This window comes from Podarcis bocagei (genome assembly GCF_964188305.1).
Source record: "Podarcis bocagei genome assembly, chromosome: 1".
In the NCBI taxonomy this organism is placed as follows: domain Eukaryota; kingdom Metazoa; phylum Chordata; class Lepidosauria; order Squamata; family Lacertidae; genus Podarcis; species Podarcis bocagei.
Genome location: NC_138125.1, coordinates 22,341,496 through 22,360,708, shown reverse-complemented (window position 1 = coordinate 22,360,708; position 19,213 = coordinate 22,341,496). Strand labels below are relative to the sequence as shown.

At 43.4% G+C, this 19,213-nt stretch overlaps 1 protein-coding gene across 2 annotated transcripts in view; it reads left to right on the top strand.

Annotated features, from left to right (window-relative positions):
- The first annotated feature begins 13,225 nt into the window (after positions 1–13,225).
- The window catches only part of PPP4R4 (protein phosphatase 4 regulatory subunit 4), an 80,826-nt gene continuing 74,838 nt past the window's right edge, over positions 13,226–19,213 (top strand). The window contains exons 1-2 of one of the 2 annotated variants that reach the window (XM_081172810.1): positions 13,226–14,991; positions 15,957–16,030. In XM_081172810.1, coding sequence (XP_081028936.1) covers positions 14,872–14,991; positions 15,957–16,030 — 194 coding nt within the window. In that variant the 5' untranslated portion in view covers positions 13,226–14,871. The remainder of the gene's footprint in view (positions 14,992–15,956; positions 16,031–19,213) is intronic. The other variant, XM_081172811.1, reaches the window with a different exon arrangement.

Sequence of the window (19,213 nt, the reverse complement as noted above, 5' to 3'; positions counted from 1 at the left end):
CTCGAGTAACCGAGGCATAAAGGTAAAGGGACCCCTGACCATCAGAGTCGTGACTGACTCTGGGGTTGTGGCGCTCATCTTGCTTTATTGGCGAAGGAGCCGGCGTACAGCTTCTGGGTATGTGGCCAGCATGACTAAGCCGCTTCTGGTGAACCAGAGCAGCACACGGAAACACCGTTTACCTTCCCGCCGGAGCGGTACCTATTTATCTACTTGCACTTTGACGTGCTTTCAAACTGCTAGGTTGGCAGGAGCAGGGACCGAGCAACGGGAGCTCACCCCATCACGGGAATTCGAACCACCGACCTTCTGATCAGGAAGTCCTAGGCTCTGTGGTTTAACGCACAGTGCCACCTGCGTCCCTCTCCAGCTAATCACAGATTAACAGGAGGATGGTATTGCACGCTTTCTGAGCACTTGTGCTCTCATGCCCGTAGTCTCAGTATGAATCGTTTGGCCCTGTATTTTTTCTTATTAAAAGTTGCTGAAGTCTTTTCACCTTGTATTGTTGTTGCTGCTGCTGCTACTTTTAAAATTGATTTTATTAATTATTGAAAAGGAGGGATGAGAAATTGCATCCAAAAAACATTCCCCCTCCCCCCAAACCCAATTCACAATTTTATTTTTTTAACAATGTCCTGTATAGAATAACAGATTGAAGCAGTAAAAATGTCAAAGTGTAGTCAATAAAATAAAATCATAATTTCCCAAGTTGTCCATTTTCTTAATGTTACCGTCTTTCACGTGACCTATTTGCCCATTTTTCCCATAAACGCCAGATTCAAATCTTGTGCACAACAAACTGCGAATAAATCCACATCCATCTACTGTTACTTGTCCTTCACCAAAAGGTCCAATTCTTGCCATTTCAAAATGCAATATTAAAAACAGTTTAAATCAAATTAGTCACAAGAATAGGGCAGGTTCTGGGGGGGGGGGGGAAACCATACATAGCTCAACAGTAGAGCATATGCTTTGACTACAGGCTCAATTCTGCCTTTCCACTTAGGGGGGGGGGGACAGGTTGTAGGTGCTGGGAGAGATCTTTTTCAGGGACGCTAGTGAGTAGCTGCCAATAGCAAATACTTAATGGACGAATAGTCTGGCTTGATTTGGACAGCTTCCTAACTGCATATTGTGCATTGAATTCATTTATGGTGCTGGCTGGGCTTTGCAGGGGATTAGAACTACTGTGACATCTGCAGCCCTCCTGTTCAGGATGGATATGGCAAAAGTGCAGGCAGGATTATATAGGCCTGGATTAGATCTAATACTGTCAAGTGATAGCAGTGGAAACAGCTTGGTTGCCCCAGATTCCAGGAATGCCCTTTGGTTGGTTGGTTTTCTTGCAGATAGCTATCCCAACTTCAGCTGGTGGGGAGTCAACTGGGAGAGGTGGGCAGATAAACCTCACTACCTAATCCACCTACATTCTGTTCAGTGCTAAGTGTGTGTGCATTGATTTGCTATTGCTCGATCATGGGTTTAAAGCCCACGTGAGAGGGTTGAGGAGCATCACAAACCAGTCTTGGTCCCTGCTAATAAACCTTGCTGCTACATCTCCACCTTAACAACCATACATTGGGTGACCATGTGCAGGAGCCCTGTGCATGTACCAATGCACATCACATTTCTCCATCTGAGAAAGGACTCTGACTCAGGATACCATCCTTACACAGAAGAGCTGTGAGTGTCTATGTCAGTAGAGTCATACCTCAGATTACAGACGCTTCGGGTTGTGAAATTTCGGGGTGCGCACTGTGCCGAACTCAGAAGTACCAGAACGATTACTTCTGGGTTTTGGCGCTTGCACAGAAGTGCTAAATTGCGACCCATGCGGGTCGCGGGTTGCAAACACTATGCAAACATGCCTCCCGCACGGATCACATTTGCAACCCAAGCATCCATTGTATACACAAGTCACCCTTCTCATGGTTGCGGTGTGGCTGGCCTGCTAGCCTCCTGACATGTTGGACGGACATGTGACGGGCTGATGGAGCAGCAGTTCTTACCTGCAATCATAGTTCTACTGAGTCAAGTGGCTGCCAAAGGCCCATCTAGTCCATCCTGCTCTCACAGTGGCAAGCCAGATGTTTTTGGGACTCCCCCAAGCAGGACATGAATGCAACAGCAGTCTCCCCCATCAGTAGCCTTGGACAGCTGTGAATGTGAAGATGCATTTCCGGGAATTCTCTTTTCTGCCCAGCTGTTATGGGAGCAGCCCCATCTTCCGCTGCATCCAGTAACCTTAAAATAGTCCTCACCAACTGATAGAATTAAGGAACAGGGAGTGCAGAACTCCTCTGGAGTGCTGTGCAGTTATATCATTTCCCTTTAAGTGTCTGCTGTTCTGACCCAGCAAGGCTGTTAATGTTCTTAATACAATGGCTGTATGGATTTGAATGTCACTTCAAGCTTCACCTAAGAAAGAACCATGTTATTTTCTCGTACTTTTCCTATTGTTCTCCTTCTCTTGCCCTCCCCGCACCTCCGGTGTTTTTCACTGAGAGAAGGGGCATGTGGAGAGTAACATGATGAACGGGGGGGGGGGGGGGGGAGTTCCAAGTAGCTAAAGTGCACTGCCAGAAGACACAGCATGTTATTTTCCCCTGTGTGATCGAGAGCATTTTGCAGGTTGATCTTGGCAAAAAAAAATATCTACGGCTTAAATTATACACCAGAAACAATGGAGAGTTTTTGAGTTAAGCATGAAGACAGACAGATGGCCGGAACAGCTTCTCTTACACTATGACACATAGGCAGAGACAGCAAACAGGAGATTTCTGGAAGGGAAAGGATGGGGCCAGACAGTGAAATGCAATTATTGCAATAATTAGTATGATTTCATCTCTCTAAGACTATCTCCAGTTGCTTCTCAGTCATTGGGGTGCTTGAAAATTATTCCTTGATGCATCCGTATTAGTAAAGAGAGACTGAAAAGCAGCACCTTGAAACCATTTTCTGTCCTAGGAAATCATTACTATACGTTACCTCAGAGGCACAGGCATAAGGAGATTGAACCACTCTGCCAACTCTTTAGGCTTTGAGGAGGACTGTTCAGGTGGCTTCTGCAACTGTGCTTTTAACAGAGACTTGATATGCAGGGATTATGCTTTTCAGAGCAGGAGAAAGATTTTATCATCTGCTAATAGCTACAGATCAAGCTGCTGTTACAGTAGGGTAGCCATGTGTCCAACTTTACAGCCCTCTATTTCAAGGGAGGTCAAGAAGGTCCTATGAAGGGCTCTCTGGTCCTAGTCCAGTTTAAAAATAACAAAACTAGAGAAAGAGGAGCAGGGGATTTGAAGATGCCCATCAGCAATTACCATCCGGATAGGAGACTGAGCAGGCACACAAGCCACTATCTTCTCAGTTATGGTGAGATGTGTTTCTAGTAATTATTATAGTAAATATTTATAAATGTGCATCTATAAATATAAATTAGACTATGCAAGGTTTACGTTAATTTTTTTGGCCGCTTTTTTGTGTGATGCATTCCCCTCCGCCCTCTTTTTGGCAACACATAAGTTGCCCTATGTTACAGGCACAGCTGCAGAAGGCCATTGGAAAATTGGGAACCCTATTAAAATCTATCATAACAAAGAACTGATGACCCCAATTTATTATTTGTTTGTTTTGCAAACTGGCACCTTGCCTGGCAGCTCCTCAAAGTGGATGACGCAAGTCCAGTAAAAATGAAAAAATGCAGAATTAAACTCAACATAAAAAAGACTTTGATCTACAACATGCTTACTGACACTTCCAAATAACGCTAATAGCATTGTGAAACAGGGCTTGTCCTTCAGAAGCCATGCTGGCTTTCCTTCAGCAAGGTTCATTATATGCTTGTCAACTTTTAAAAAACGAAACAATAAATTCCACCAGTTTTCGCAGGAAAAATGTTAAGCTAACCAGCCTATAATCTCCAGGATCCCCCCGCATCCTTTTTGCAATATTGGCGTTACATTGGCTTCTTTCCAATTCTTCAGAAATGGAGACTGATCTGAGGGACAAGTTACGTGTTTCCGTTAGAAGATCAGCAATTTCACATTTGACTCCTTCCTCCTTGAAGCATTACACCTTCACATTGACAGAATTACATATCATGCCAGTTCTTTAAAGTACAATACACTTTAAAGAATTTGAAAGTCGTAACACTTGAAGTTCCTAGTCTTCCCTACCAGCTGCACAAACATTGTTACATAAAAAGAATTCAGGGCCTTAATGAATTAAACAATTTTTTTTGTCAAGCCTCTTCTTTGCAACTTAACTGGAAAACGGTTTCCACTTATAATTTTTCAATGCTATTACAATCACCTTTTGAGGAAATCCCTTCCATAGAACTTGCTTGTGTCAATTGATTTTGAACCTCAAGGAGACATTTTCTTTTGAGAGACTGGCTCATTTATTTATTTATTTATTTATTTATTGAGTGAGTGAGTGAGTGAGTGAGTGAGTGAGTAGTTTTATGCAATGTGATCTTGTGCCACCTTATTAACAGAACATCAAGGTTTTATGATAATGATTATGTTTGTGTTTCTTAAATATTCATTGTGTTTTGTAAGCCTCCTTGATTTCAGCTTAGAAGACACGGTTGAAATTTAGAGAGCAAATGTTGAATAAAAATGAGGCCCTTTTGAAAAGCGTTTATAAAGCCTTAAGGGCTTCAGTGAGGCAAAAAAAATTCACAATAGTCCATAATTTAAGTGCCATACTATTATAACTTCTGTCTGAGCCATAATGCCTGCTTTCAAGTTATCAAAATGTGTTCATGATTGTCTCTGACTCAATATCAACTAAACAACCAGTATCCAGGTTCTTGAGTCACGAGCCAGATCTAAGTGTTCTTGGAGGAAACTGATTTTCTAAATCCATTACAGTTGGGGTTTAGACCTGGATATGGTACAGAATTCATCATGTGAAACGCTGGGCTGGATGAATCCCTAGCCGGAATTAAGATGGCTGGAAGAAATATCAACAACCTCAGATATGCAGATAACACAACCTTGATGGCAGAAAGTGAGGAGGAATTAAAGAACCTTTTATTGAGGGTGAAAGAGGAGAGCGCAAAATATGGTCTGAAGCTCAACATCAAAAAAACGAAGATCATGGCCACTGGTCCCATCATCTCCTGGCAAATAGAAGGGGACGAAATGGAGGCAGTGAGAGATTTTACTTTCTTGGGCTCCATGATCACTGCAGATGGTGACAGCAGCCACGAAATTAAAAGACGCCTGCTTCTTGGGAGAAAAGCAATGACAAACCTAGACAGCATCTTAAAAAGCAGAGACATCACCTTGCCAACAAAGGTCCGTATAGTAAAAGCTATGGTTTTCCCAGTAGTGATGTATGGAAGTGAGAGCTGGACCATAAAGAAAGCTGATCGCCGAAGAATTGATGCTTTTGAATTATGGTGCTGGAGGAGACTCTTGAGAGTCCCATGGACTGCAAGAAGATCAAAACTATCCATTCTTAAGGAAATCAGCCGAGTGCTCACTAGAAGAACAGATCCTGAAGCTGAGGCTCCAATACTTTGGCCACCTCATGAGAAGAGAAGACTCCCTGGAAAAGACCCTAATGTTGGGAAAGATGGAGGGCCCAAGGAGAAGGGGATGACAGAGGACGAGATGGCTGGACAGTGTTCTCGAAGCTACCAGCATGAGTTTGACCAAACTGCGGGAGGCAGTGGAAGACAGGAGTGCCTGGTGTGCTCTGGTCCATGGGGTCACGAAGAGTCGGACACGACTAAACGACAACAACAATGGTACAGGAACTAACTGCATTCATAGAATCTTAGAGCTGGAAGGGACACAAGGGTCATCTAGTCCAACTCCATGCAATGCAGGAATCTCAGCTGAAGCATCCATGACAGATGGCCATCCAATCTCTACTTAAAAACCTCCAAGGAAGGAGAGTCCGCCACCTCTCGAGGGAGTCTGTTCCACTGCCAAACAGCTCTTCCTTTCAGAAAGTTTTTCAAATGTTTAGTTGGAATCTCCTTTCTCACAACTTGAAGCCGTTGCCTTGAGTCCTACCCTTCAGAGCAGGAGAAAACAATCATTCCCTCTTCCATGTGACAGCCCTTAAAATATTTAAAGATGGCATTGATTGCTCTGTATGATTACCTCTGTCAGGATAGAAACAGGGAAAAGGTGTCCCTGTTCATTTTCCTTGACTTTTCAGCAGCTTTTGATATTATCAATGGCGGTATCTGGTATCCTTATCTGCTCCATCTGGGCTGTGCAGAAGAGTTTCCCAGGTGATTCGCAAACTTCCAGATCGATGCATATAAACTTCCACCCACCAGGTGCAGTTGGTTAAATGTGTTGGCCCTACCTGGTGCTAAGTTCTTATAATATTGGCATAGCTTTTTCTGAAGAGGAGTAGTAGTGATAGGGAATAGTAGTCTGTTCAGTCCTAGTTCCTGTCCCCTTATGTGATTAACAATTGTGTGAAGCATGGGAGTCTGTAGGAGTTTTTCTGTAGAAGGCTGACCAAGTAAAACACTGAAGGGGGCAGACAAACCAGTTTTCACTATATAAAAAGAATGGAAAGAATTGTGGCTGTACAAATTTGTCTTGTATCTTAGGTTCTAGAACTGCTAGACTTTTTTTAAAAAAAAAGAAAGCAAGGGATCCAGAAATTATCGTTCATCCAGGGTGGGTGAGATTGGTGAGGACTCCCCCTACCCCATGGATGCCCATGGTATGAAGGGCAGAGTGAAGCATAGATAGAGTTCTGCATCCAGAGGAAGTTGATGCATGTAGAGCAGACTTACCTCTATAGACATGCACCCACAAAACACTTGGATTGTAGGGGAATTACACATTGCTGGGAACTGCAGCTGGTCAGAGTGCTGCTGCACTCATTTCCAGCTTGTTTGCAGGTTTCCCATAGGAGGTCTACATGGCCTGATCCAGGAGGGTCATCTTATGTTTATTTATTCAATTTATTCATTTTTATGCCACTTTTCTCCCAAATTAGGACTCGTAGAGCCAATGGGGATATGGGTGTCAAGGGTGCTGCCTTGCTCTCTCTTGCACAAACTGTGACAACTGACAAAGGCTACATTGTCTTCTGAATGTGGTGTAGCCTTTCTTCAAAAGACTGGAGTCCTGCTTTCTCTTGGGATATGAAGATCTCTGTAGCCAAAACACATACAGATACTGTGAGCAAACCATTCAGTAGAGCCCATGTGTTTTTGGTAAAGAAAAAAAGAGATGGTACTTTTGAGGCTTTTCCTACATTAGTAAAATGAACTGTTTTCACTAGGTGAAATTCCTACTTTAAATATGTTGTCATTTTAGACTTCTGGGTTGGTGCCTCCGGCAATGGCGGAATTCCTCTGATTGGGAGGAATTTGCACCGTGGGAATTTGGGTCTGTACCGCCATGGCGAAGGCGGAGACCCGTAAAAATCACAGGCGGGAGAAGCCTGTGAACGTGGGATTCGGCGGGCACCTTTTGCGCCTCCCCTACTCGCGGGGAAACCTGGTTTCGGGGATCCGGAGCGATGTGGGGTGAGTGGCGCGGTGCTTCGAATCGTCTGCTTCTTCCAGGGAGCGAAGCCGCATAGCTGTTGTCGGAGAGCACTGACTTTTTCCTGTAGACAATTTGTCTCTAAAGTAATTACCCGTGAGTAGAGCTGAATTGGGAAGAATTGGATTTTTAAACGTTTAATCTGGCATCGAAACGGGGAGGTTCAATACAGGAAGTCTGCCTCCCCCTTTTGTAGATAAACTGAAGCAAGGAGGCTGCAAGCTAAAGTCTTGGAAAGCCTTTTGTAAAAGACTAAATTTCCATCGGTAAAGAACTAACCCCCCCCCCCTTTTTGGAGATAGGAGAAATGGGGGGGGGGAAGTGGTGGACTGAATATGCCTGTAGGAGAGAGTTAAGAGAGTTAAAATACCACTGCTCTGACCCTGGAAACGGGCTGCTAGCAGGATTGATGTTTTTTGGAACTTCCATTGACAGCGTTTAGAACATTCATTGACAGGTAGCTAAACAAGAGAATACATTGTTTCTACTGTCTCCGGTTGTTTTCAAAAAAAGGAGGAAAGTAACTGAAAATTGAAACTAACTTTGGATTATTGAAACTGTGTTTAAAAGAGGACATACTGACCGATACAAATAGAAACTGTTTTCCCCTAGTGGAAGCTTTTGAAATTGGTTACTCTGCAGGAGCTGGGCTAGGGGAATTTCCAGCTGCAAGATAAAAAAGTGTGAGACTTTGGAATTGACCTTGAATCTCTTAAGTGTTATGGCAAATGGAAAGGAAAAAACAGACGGGATGTCAACAGAAGAGGCCTTAGTGGCTGAATTATTGAAAATAAACAATTCGCTGGAACAACTTCACAAGAAAACAGACGTGATAAATGTGAAAATGGATGCTGCAAATATTGAAATTGACTTAATCGTAGAAAGTTTAAATAACTTGGGACAAAAGGTGAATACCAATTCAGAAACCACCCAGAAACTGACACAGGAATCTACTCTGATACGGCAAACTGCAGATGAAGTCAGGGAAAAAACCCTTGCTGCTGAATCTAAAGCAATACAACTGGAGAGGAGAGTCCCATCCATACAAAGACAACCTGATGAACATAAGCTGACATTTGTTATGATTGAACTTAAAGAAGAACAGATGAATTTGAGGACCAGGGCCCTATCTGAACTGGAAAAGGAAAGCTTGACAGAGTTTCAGGAGGCGACAGGACTAACATTGGTTGAGAAAGAGAGGTATTTGGGGGTTAGTATGACCGCCAATAATGTGAATCTGTTTAAGGATAACTGTGAAGGATGTTGGATTGAAGAGAAGGGGGATTTGGAAATATGGACAAATCAGAAGTTGTTACTGTTGGTCCGAGTTACTGTGGTGGGGATGAGGGCTGCTGTGTTGCTGGGGATGTTGCTTTTGTTTCAAACATTGCAAGCTTTGGATGGGATGGAGTGTTTCAGGAGGTGGCAGAGGGATGTTTCTAGAGTTGTTTGGCAGGGCAGGAAGCCTCGAGTAAAACTTAAGATATTGATGGATGCCAAATAAGGAGGTGCACCTGCCCTGCCAGACCTTTAAATTTCGTTGTGAACCATCTGCTTTTTGCTGGTTGAGAGAATGGTTGCTTCTTGAAAGCACTGAAGTGTTGGACAATGGCAGACGAAGTTGATGGACTATATGGAATTGGCGGAAATGACTGGCAAGATCCGAGACCAGGGAGAAGAGTCGGTGGAAGAAGACTGGAAAAAGTTTAAAGACTATTTATAAAAATATTGTAAAATTAAGGACTGTTAGAAAAATGTTGGAATGAAGTTATATGGCTTTAGTAGAAATGTCATAAGGAATTAAGTATAAATAGATTAATAGAAAATTAAAGGAAAAATAAGGCAAGAATGTGTTAAGATAATTATAGGATAGAAAACAGAGTAAGATGGAAAGGAATTGCTGAAACAATTAATAGAAGTGGAATACAAAAAGGGAGGTGTGAGGAGGTCGCTGGAAATAAGTGAATGAAATATAAGATATTGAAAATGTTTGAGGTGTTTTCAAATTGTTTTTGTTTGTTTTTGCTTTGTTTTGTTAGTCCATGTAGCATTTTTGTATTGTATTTGTATTGTTTTTTCTCTTTTCTTTTTTGTTTGTAGTGTTGTATTGGAAATGTTGAAAAAGTAATAAATATCATTTAAAAAATAAAGAAATATGTTGTCATTTTAAGTGTTGGTTTCTTTCTCCTTTTCTTGACAAAACATTTGTGCCTTTAAAAGCTGCACAACTGCCAGAACTTCAACAGACTAGACCTCATTACTGTTTTTCAATCTACAGAAAAAACTGTCCTAGCTGAATTACTACATATTGGGCAGTTGCTAAATGCACAGTGCACCTATCTGGATAAAAGGTAGTAATCACTGTTGTCATCATAACCTCCTCATATATATGGCAAGAGAGAGGGTGGGGGAAGTGAAATATCTGCACGTATAAAAATTCCTAGAATAGAGATGCCAAACTGCCAATACACACAAGCCCCGATAAAAATAAGAACATTACTTAACACAGCTTCCAGTTTGTTGCTAAGAAACTACTGCTTCATAGTTTCATTATTTTCGTTTGCAGAAACATTACTGGTTGTTCTCTTGCATCTTGGTGTCTGCTTAGTATAAAAAGTATAATTAGAATGTGCATGAAGTCAAATAATATTTCACATAATTTGATTCCCCCCCGCCCCAAGCCTTGTGGGGTTGGTCGGTCTACCATTTCCTGTTAGCGTAGTGAGTTATCCAGCATAACATGGAGGGAAAGGAAGAGTTACAGGAGTCTAGAGAGGCACTAGCAGCAAAGCATTTTGAGCATAAGAACCGTCTACTGAAATCATTTTTCAGTACGGCTTTCAGCAACAGCAGAGTAATTTGGGGCTTGTAGCCTTGGGGTGCAACCCTAAATCCATCTGTATAAATGGAGGTATCTCCTGTAATCAATGCTGTTCCATTTGTACAATAGCACTCAGGCCTTTCCATACTGTGAGTGAAAGCGTGCCCCTCCTTCATTTCAAACCTTGCTCGCCTCCTGTTTCCAAATGCTCATCTCCAGTGCCATACGCTTGCTATCCATGACCAACTGTGCCTGTTTTCTGCTACCTGTCCCTGATAAAGAACTGTCCCTGTTTGTTCCTCTTTGTTTCTGCCTTTTCCTGAGATGCTTTCAAAACTCTGTTGGTGTGCCTGTGATGTAATGCTCTAGAGAGCTTTCAAGGAATTTATATATAAAACAATATGAAAGATTCCACAAAACAGCATGGCAGGGCTATGGAGGTGGGATAGATGTGCATGCAACTCAGCGGAGTGCAGTAGAAATGCAGCCCTGTTTGGCACATGCAGTATTTAAATGGAATGAGGTCAAAACTCAAATAGAAAACGCCAGACAAATAGGATGCGAGCCATGAAGACGTCAGGGCAGAATCACACCGTTATCTATGCTCATGGAGAGTAACGTCCAATGTCTGCTTATTCAGGGTGTATGTCATTTTAATCATTTTACCCTATCTGTGGTATAACCCTGTTTCTTTTCAACATTAAGTACATCTCAGATTATTATTCCTTACTTTTTAAAACGAAAGCTAAGAGTCTGGGGGCCCTGCTGCCATGGGGTATGGTACATGTGCACAAACCTGTGCTGTGTAGAGCAACAACAAATGCAATTCTTGCCTTTGAGCTGATGGCAACATTCCAGTCACACACAACTCAGAGGGTTCTGTAGCCTCCTCACACATCTCTCCATGGAAGAGGAAAACTTCCAGCCCGGCAAAACAAACAAAAAACAACTCAAGACTGCAGGGCTGGGGAGGGTGCATGAACTTGGGAGACTCTGTACTTGCCAGGCAGTGTGGCCTGTAAGGCCACATCCAGCCCCAGGGCCTGAGGTCCCCCAGCCCACTGAGAACACAAAATTGAGGAAATTGGTTCTCCATATTTATTCCTAGCAACTCTTGGCAGAATTTTCCCCAGGAAATGTCAGTTCACCCTGCCCTTTGTAGGATCTGTACGATGAAAATTTGTGTATCTACCGGTAATTCTGATTCTCCAGTGCTCTATGCTAACAGATTGACATTTATTGGTTAAAAGTAACAGTTAATTGTCTAATTAAATTGGCGGGCTCACCAATAAATATATAAAGTGCCAGTAAAAAGTGTATTCAGTCTTCCATTACATCTTATTATTGAAAATGAATTTTGACATGCCTAATTAAGAAGCAACCACCCCCAGGCCCAACCTTAACATGAAACAGCATGAAAGGTTTGCCTTGGGTAGCACATCCCTCCTGTCTCTTTGCATATTCAGAGTCGCCTGATTCTTAAAAGTGACTTCTGAAGTATAAGCAGGGGAATAAGAAATTGCTTATGTCCCCACAGCAGTATGGGCAAGTTGCAGAGACATCTAGGGCTTGTTCTATCCTGCCTGGGGATGCAGAAGTGAGGAAACACTACCACATTTAACTATTTCTCTACCATGAACCAAAGCAACTCTCAGTGTGCTTCCAGATACAGTAGGTGTTTATTGTGGAAGGGTACTCCTCATGCATGCAAGTTTTTTACAGCATCCACAAGACAATGCCGGCTTGCCTTTTTTTTTTTAGTCCATAATTTCCCAGATATAGCTGGGATTCGGCTTTAAAAATAGCTCAAAAACTTCTTTTTTTGAGATTCTGCAAAAAAGCTCCACAATCTTCAATCTTTTGAAACATGGCAACCCTAACTGTTGTCAGTGACCAAAGATCAGCCTGCAAATGAAGCTCCCACCTGGATGTATGTGCCCATAAGGTGGCCTGTCTCATTACAGTGGCCAATGCGCCTGAGTTGATGCAAAAAACTAAAGATGAATTTCAATAGGAACAAATGTTAAGTTTCTAAACTTAAGACACAAATAACCACCTGAACAAATATAAGATGGGGGACACCTGGCTTGCTAGCAATACATGTGAAAAGGATCTAGGGGTCTTGGTGGACCACAAGCTTAACATAAGCCAACAGTGTGATGCCGCAGCAGCAAAAAAAAAAAAAAAAAAAAAAAAAAAAATAAAGAGGGGGAAGAAAAGAGCTAATGCTATTCTAGGCTGCATCATCAGAAGTATAGTGTCCACATTGAGGGAAGTAATAATACCACTCTATTCTGCCTTGCTGGGGTCTTTTTGTTTTGGCATGGGAGGCCCAAGAGCATAAGGAGGCCCTGCTGGATCAAGACAGTGGCCTATATTTTGATTACATATTTTGTTCTGTGAACTGCCCTGAGACCTCTGGGTATAGGGTGGTATATGAATTCAATAAAGAACAAGATCGGGTCTAGCCTCCTGTTCTCAAAGCATCCAACCAGACATCCCAATGGGAAGCAGGGCCAATACATTTTGGCACCTGAGGCAAACCACTGTGAGGCCTGTTGTACAGGTGGCGTGGCGGTGTGTGTGCGTTGCTGATAAGGGGGCAGATTTGGCTTTCACAGAGTGCACTGCTGTCGCTGTGTCAGCGGGTGATGCGTTCCTAGGGGGCCAGGTCTGCTGCCCCTGCTAATCCCCCCCCAAAGGCCATCACCTCACCTTGCCTTACGGGTGGGCCGGCCCTTGGCCCCGGAGCACGTGACCACCACCCCCTCCCGAGGGGGAAGAGCGCAGCCAACCAACGGCCAGCAGCCGTGGATTAAAAAAGCCGTTTTGTCTTTCACCACCTGAAGCGGGGCAAAGGGATTGACGGTGCGCGTAGCAGGCGGCGACGGCGGCTAGTTTCTCATGAGGCGGGCCCGTGTGGCAAACGGGAATTTACCTCAGGGAGAGGGGTGGGAAACAACAAATTAAGCCGAAACGGAGCCTTGCCCCGTCATACATAATATAATACTATATATATGATGTGCCTGGACCGTCTTCCCGGGCGCGTTGCGATATTGGCGCGCTCGGGTCGGCCCTTTTTGCCCCTCCGGGGCCTCTGTAGCGGCTTCGTTGCCCTGGCGACGGGCTCGGCGCTGCCACACTGCCCGCGGAGGCGAAGGCGGCTCCGGCTCCCTCGCCCCTCGGGCTCCTCGAGTCGCGGGGGAGGGAGCGCGGCGCCTCTAGGAGCTGCAGGGCGAGGGAAAGCAGGCAGCCCGCCTGGGCCCATGAAGCCGCGTCCCTCGGAAGGGCCCTGAGTGGCCCAGCATCTCCCGGGGTTGGCATCCGGCCTTTCCGGCTTGGCGCTCTCTTGTCTCTCTCCGCTCGCGGAGCCCCATCCTGGCCCGTCACCAGGAGGGGGGCGGGGGAATCGCTGCGCTTCGGGGGCGGCGGGAAGGCAGGAGAGCCGCTCCTTTGGCGGGGGTGGGAACGCACCGCACTCTCGGGCTTATATATATGATAGAGTCGCTGCGTTTCCCTCCGTAAGCGCACCCCCCAAAAAAATCCATCTTTCCCGCCCTACAAAAAAAGGGCTATAGATCTTGTCATTCGCCCACCTCCCCGTTCTGCCACCCAAACCACCCCGTCCCCCCCCCGGGAAATCTTCTCCCCTGTTCTTGGAGCATCTAGGAAACGGTGCCTGCCCTCCCTAACCAACCCTTCTTGCGGGGGTGCAGGTCCCTCTAATCCGCACGCCCCCTAAATTCACATTTAAAATACAAACCGATAATCCCTTTGCACTCGTTCGGGGAAGAAGTTGTCGATTTCTCCTCCATCCCCCCCCCAACTGCAAAACCCTCTTCAGTGTTAGCTTTCAGGTGGGCATCTGCCCCCATCTGTCCTGGAGCAGGGGGTCCCAAGATCTGCCTCCTTTCCTGGGCCAAAGAGGAGAAAAGTTGCAGCCTCAGATCCGCTTCCATCCCCCACCCCCACGCCTTGCATTTCCACCCTTAGCGCCCCCACCAAAAAAAAAAAAGAGAGAGAAAAGCAATCAGGAGCGAAGTGAAAGGAGGGCGTGCGTATATGCGTATGTGTGGTGGAGAAGGTGGAGGAAGGGAGATGTTGGTGTCTCCTTCTCCCTGGAAACGCTGGAGGGACTGAGGCGAAAGTGAAGCAGCAGGAGTGAAAGTTTCCTTGCCGGAGCCTGGGCTGAGTGGCGAGTGATGCTCTTGGAGCAGCAACGGCGGCGGGTTGTGCTGGTGCCGCATTGTGTTTGCTGAGGCTCCTCCTGGGCGGTGGGGGCTCAGTAGCGTCCTACGAAGAGGAGGAGGAGGAGGAGGAAGCAGCAGCAGCAGAGCAGCCTCTACTCGCCCACCTCCACCAGTGCATCCTTTTAAGACGAGAAGAGGGTGTTTGTTGCCTGCTTGCTCTCCTCTCTCTCTCCAACCCTCTCTCCCTCTCTCTGGCCTCAGTGCAATGTGAAGCTTGCACACAACCCTGGTTTTGTCAAAGACTGGAGCTCCAACCTAGTACATGCATCCGATAATCATCTTCTCCTACAAAATGGATTTTAGCCAGAACAATCTATTTGGTTATATAGAAGATCTGCAGGAACTTACTATTATTGAAAGGCCAGTACGCAGGAGTCTAAAGGTATACCTCTCTCTCTCTCTATATATATATATTTAAAACTGTACTTTCTAATCAAACTGCAGTTATTTCAGATTGGAATCTATTAAACAAATGGTGCTACTATCTGCTATATGCAGGCTCAGCTTGTTTTACAATGAAGAGATAGTTTGCACAGATAAGGGCATTAAATCATGTCATCTTACAGTAGAATTATTTCAGAAATGGGGTTTTAAGTGTGAGGTGGGGGAAGAAATACTAGATATAAACTGCTTTAACTTGAATTAGGTTTTGTGATTATATAATTTGGGATCTTTTCCCATTCCTTTCTTTCAGGATGTAGTTTAATAAATGGTGTGTGTGGGGGGGACTATTCCTGATTTTTAAAAAGTGCACTACCTAATTTTTGAAATGTTATCGGAGATTCTGAGTATTAAAAACCAAAGGCCTCAAAACCCTGGAACTGTTTATAGACTTCCAGGAGACTGTTCCAGAGAAAGTGAGTTAAAAATTACAGCCTGACATTCTGATTCAGAAACTGAGGAAGGGGACAGCTATAGACCACATGTTTTGCATGCACAAAATCCTAGCTTCAGTTCTTACTGTCTCTAGTTAGCAGGGTCAGGAAAGACCCTTACCTAAGAGCTTGGAAAGCAGATGCTAGTTGGTATAGATCCTATTGAGCTAAATGGATCAATGGTCTGACTCATACAAGACAGCTTCATAACCAATTAAGCAGGAGCACTTGAATTCATTTTCCATTGGCATCTTTTTAATTTCATGTACTCTGATTTAACTTATTTGTGTTTCGAGCTGTACAACATAATTAACAGCATCATCCTAGGCATAGTCACTCAGGAATAAGTCACAGTGATCTCAATGATTAAGTATATTTATGTACTGTAAACTTGGGTTGGAAGTAGTTTTTAACAGATTCAAGCATGGACTTGAGATGTTAATTATGTTAATTTGTGTTTCACACTTGACAGACACCAGAAGAAATAGAGAGATTGACAGTTGATGAAGAACTCAATGATATTGAAAGGGCTGTATATCTACTCAGGTATTTCTTCAGATAATGTTGTAGAGGGTTTTTTAATGTTACTTTTTATCTAAATGTTTCCATCTCCATTCTTCATGTGGTATTTTTAAGGTTTTGTTTTTTTTAAAAAAAATAGGTTTGGAATAACACCATGGAAGAAAGTTTAAAATGTGTGATGGTAGCATTTTAATTATTAAATTTGTATAAGGCCCATCAAGCACATAGTAGCATGAAGAAACGATGGGCATGCACAGATGCTTAGCTACTTTCTATTAAGTTGGCTACAGTACTTTCTACTATGATCCTTCCCTCTGATGAGTTGGGCTGCTATTGTTTTTCTTTTTGAGGGTCACCAAATTGTGTGGTGGTATTAATAAGATTTCACATTGACTAACTCCATAGTACAACTTTATGTTTTAAAGGATTTGTTGTGTAGCACCTGAGAAATGCAGAGATGCAGATAACATTGTCACAATCATATCTGGTACCCTTCCCCACCCAGTCTGCTTGAAATGCTTACTTAACAGATGTTTAACTGCCTTGAACATTAACTGTCCGAAACATGGGCTTCCTTTGACTTTCATGTAGATATCATCTTTGAAGGAGGTGCTGTTCTGAAAGATTTTCATTTAAACTTGCATTTTTATACAATGCTCACTAATTGAAGTGCCAGCTGTAAGCTTCTTTTCAGTTGATCAGTTATTTTTAGAGTGCTCCAGAGCCATGTTTGTCTCATTCTTTAAAATGTGCTCTGCTAATATAATCTATTTGCCACTTTTTAAGCCAGCATTTTTATCTGCCACTTATGCTTCTGATAATAGTTCCTATCTGGCAATAGCCATCATCTTGCTCTTTTTTTGTGTGTGTTTTATTTTTAAATTATCTCACTCACATGTGATTTGGAAGTACTTGCTTGAATTCACCATTTACCTGTTTCATTGTTGTCAATAGTATACAGTTCATGCAGATATTGGGTTCCATAGCTGTGGGTGACCTTTGCGTTGTTTGGAGACATAAAATAATTTTGTACATGGCTACTACCTCCACCTCATGAATATTGTTCCTCCAGTCTGCAAACCACCTCATATTTAATCACTTGCCTGGTCAACTTAGATGAAAAGGAATTGTATACAGGAAAGCGAATGGACAGACAGAGGATGGATGGAACACTCCATTGCTGCTGCTCCAACCTCTCTTAGCAGGCTACAAACCTTTTAGGAGGCTAGTAACTTTGGGGGGCCTGTTTAAAAAGATATGGTAAATAATGAAAAATTCTTCTTATACCATAGTTTGTTATTTTTCAAATGGGAGCCACATCTCATTTCCTTGGTTCCAGCCAAAAGGAACTGACCTCCACACAATCCAATATTTATGTGTCTTGACTGGGTAAGCAGAGATTGGACCAATGTCTGCTTACTAATCACTGTAGTAGAGGCCACTCTGGTGGCTGTCATTGGTGATTCTATGCCTACCCTTAGCGTTTGCACAGTCTGATGATGCAAGGCAGGTTTCTGCCACTTTTTGGCCTCACATGAATAGAACACGTTGCAATCTGTCAAAAATGGAGAAAGAGAATAATGCAATTGTATTGGAAGGTTGCAGGCCTCAAATACTTTTTGAAACAAAAAAGTCTCATTAAGATAAGACTTTATAATTGCTGATGTAGCTAGATAATTGCTAAGATATGATATATTTAACAGTTCTTAAGAGTTTAAGAGGATTCTTAACTGGTTTTGTATTCTTCTTGACTCCCCCCCCCCCCCACTTTACTATACAGTGGCCCAGTTCATCTGTCATAGTATACTCTAGTTCATGGTTTGCTATGAGTGCACTGAGTTGAGCTGTTTCTCCGCTCTTTGCTCACATATACAAACTATGACCTCTAGTTTAGTGTTACAACAGTTACGTCTGATCCTGTTTTGTTCCAGCAAACCTTGGTCCCTGTTTTTATTGTAACGTTAAGCCAAAGGTCATGGTTTGTTTCTTCCTGGCATGAGCTGGGAAGAGGGCAGGGCAAAACCGGAGCAATTTGCTTGTGCACAGTAAACCATGGTTTATGGCTTATGACATGAGAATTAGGTCAATTTGTAGTCTCGTGTTGGTGGAACACAAATTCTTCCGAGTGTTCCTTTCCTCTGGTTTGGCTTTTAATTGTTTTCTTTTTGAGACATATGGTGAAATAAATAGTGTCGAGTGTCATCAGTGTAGCAACACTAGCATGCTTTTCTTGTTTGGGTAGTCTAGTTGTTCCTTGGTGCATTCCCGCCACCCCCCCCTGCCCCGGCCAGTGATGCCAACCTCAACTCCTAGTTTTTTCTGTACATTCAGTGGCACATAGAATACCTCTTCCTGATTGACCACACTTTTCAGAACAGGCTTTTCTGTAACAACTGCAACAAAATGGCTTGTGTTTTTCGCCTATAGACTAGTTTTGTTTGTTTGCTTGCTGTTTTTTGTAATTCTATTTTCTTTCAGTTAGACATTTCTTGTCAAATTTCTGGCTGAACATCACCAGCATGCTGTTGGCTTGACTGATATGTGTTCTTTCTTTCTTTTTCCCCTGTATGATTCTCTCCTTGAATCTCTAGCATTATTACATAACTTTTGGACATTATTTCATTTTGGGCTGGTTCACACTGTTCCCCAGAACACAGGCTCTACTTGTAGTAGGGTGCAAGAATGAGCTTTGGGCAGACATTTCCTCCTTGCCTCTGTCTTGCACAGGCTTTTTAGAATCTTTTCTAGAATCATAGAATTGTAGAGTTGCAAGGGACTGCAAGGGTCATCCAGTCCAGCCCCTTGCAATGCAGAAATCTTAGCTAAAGCATCTATGACAGACGACCATCCCACCTCTGCTTAAAAACCACCAAGGAAGGAGAGCCCACAACCTCCTGAGGGTGTCTGTTCCACTGTCGAACAGCTCTTGCTGTCAAGAAATTTCTTCCTGATGTTTAGTTGGAATATCTTTTCTTGTAATTTGAAGCCATTGGTTTGAGTCCTATCCTCCAGAGCAGGAGAAAAATAAGCTTTCTCCACATATTGTTGTATGCATGTAGGTTCTGCCCGTCTACCTATCCCCTTTTTGCAGCACATAGATGACAGGACTACTATTGTAGAAATTTTTAGTTAATTGTACAGTGTGCAAATCTGCGAATTGACCCAGGGTGAACTGTTGCTGCCACTGTGTGCTGTATCAAATAGCAG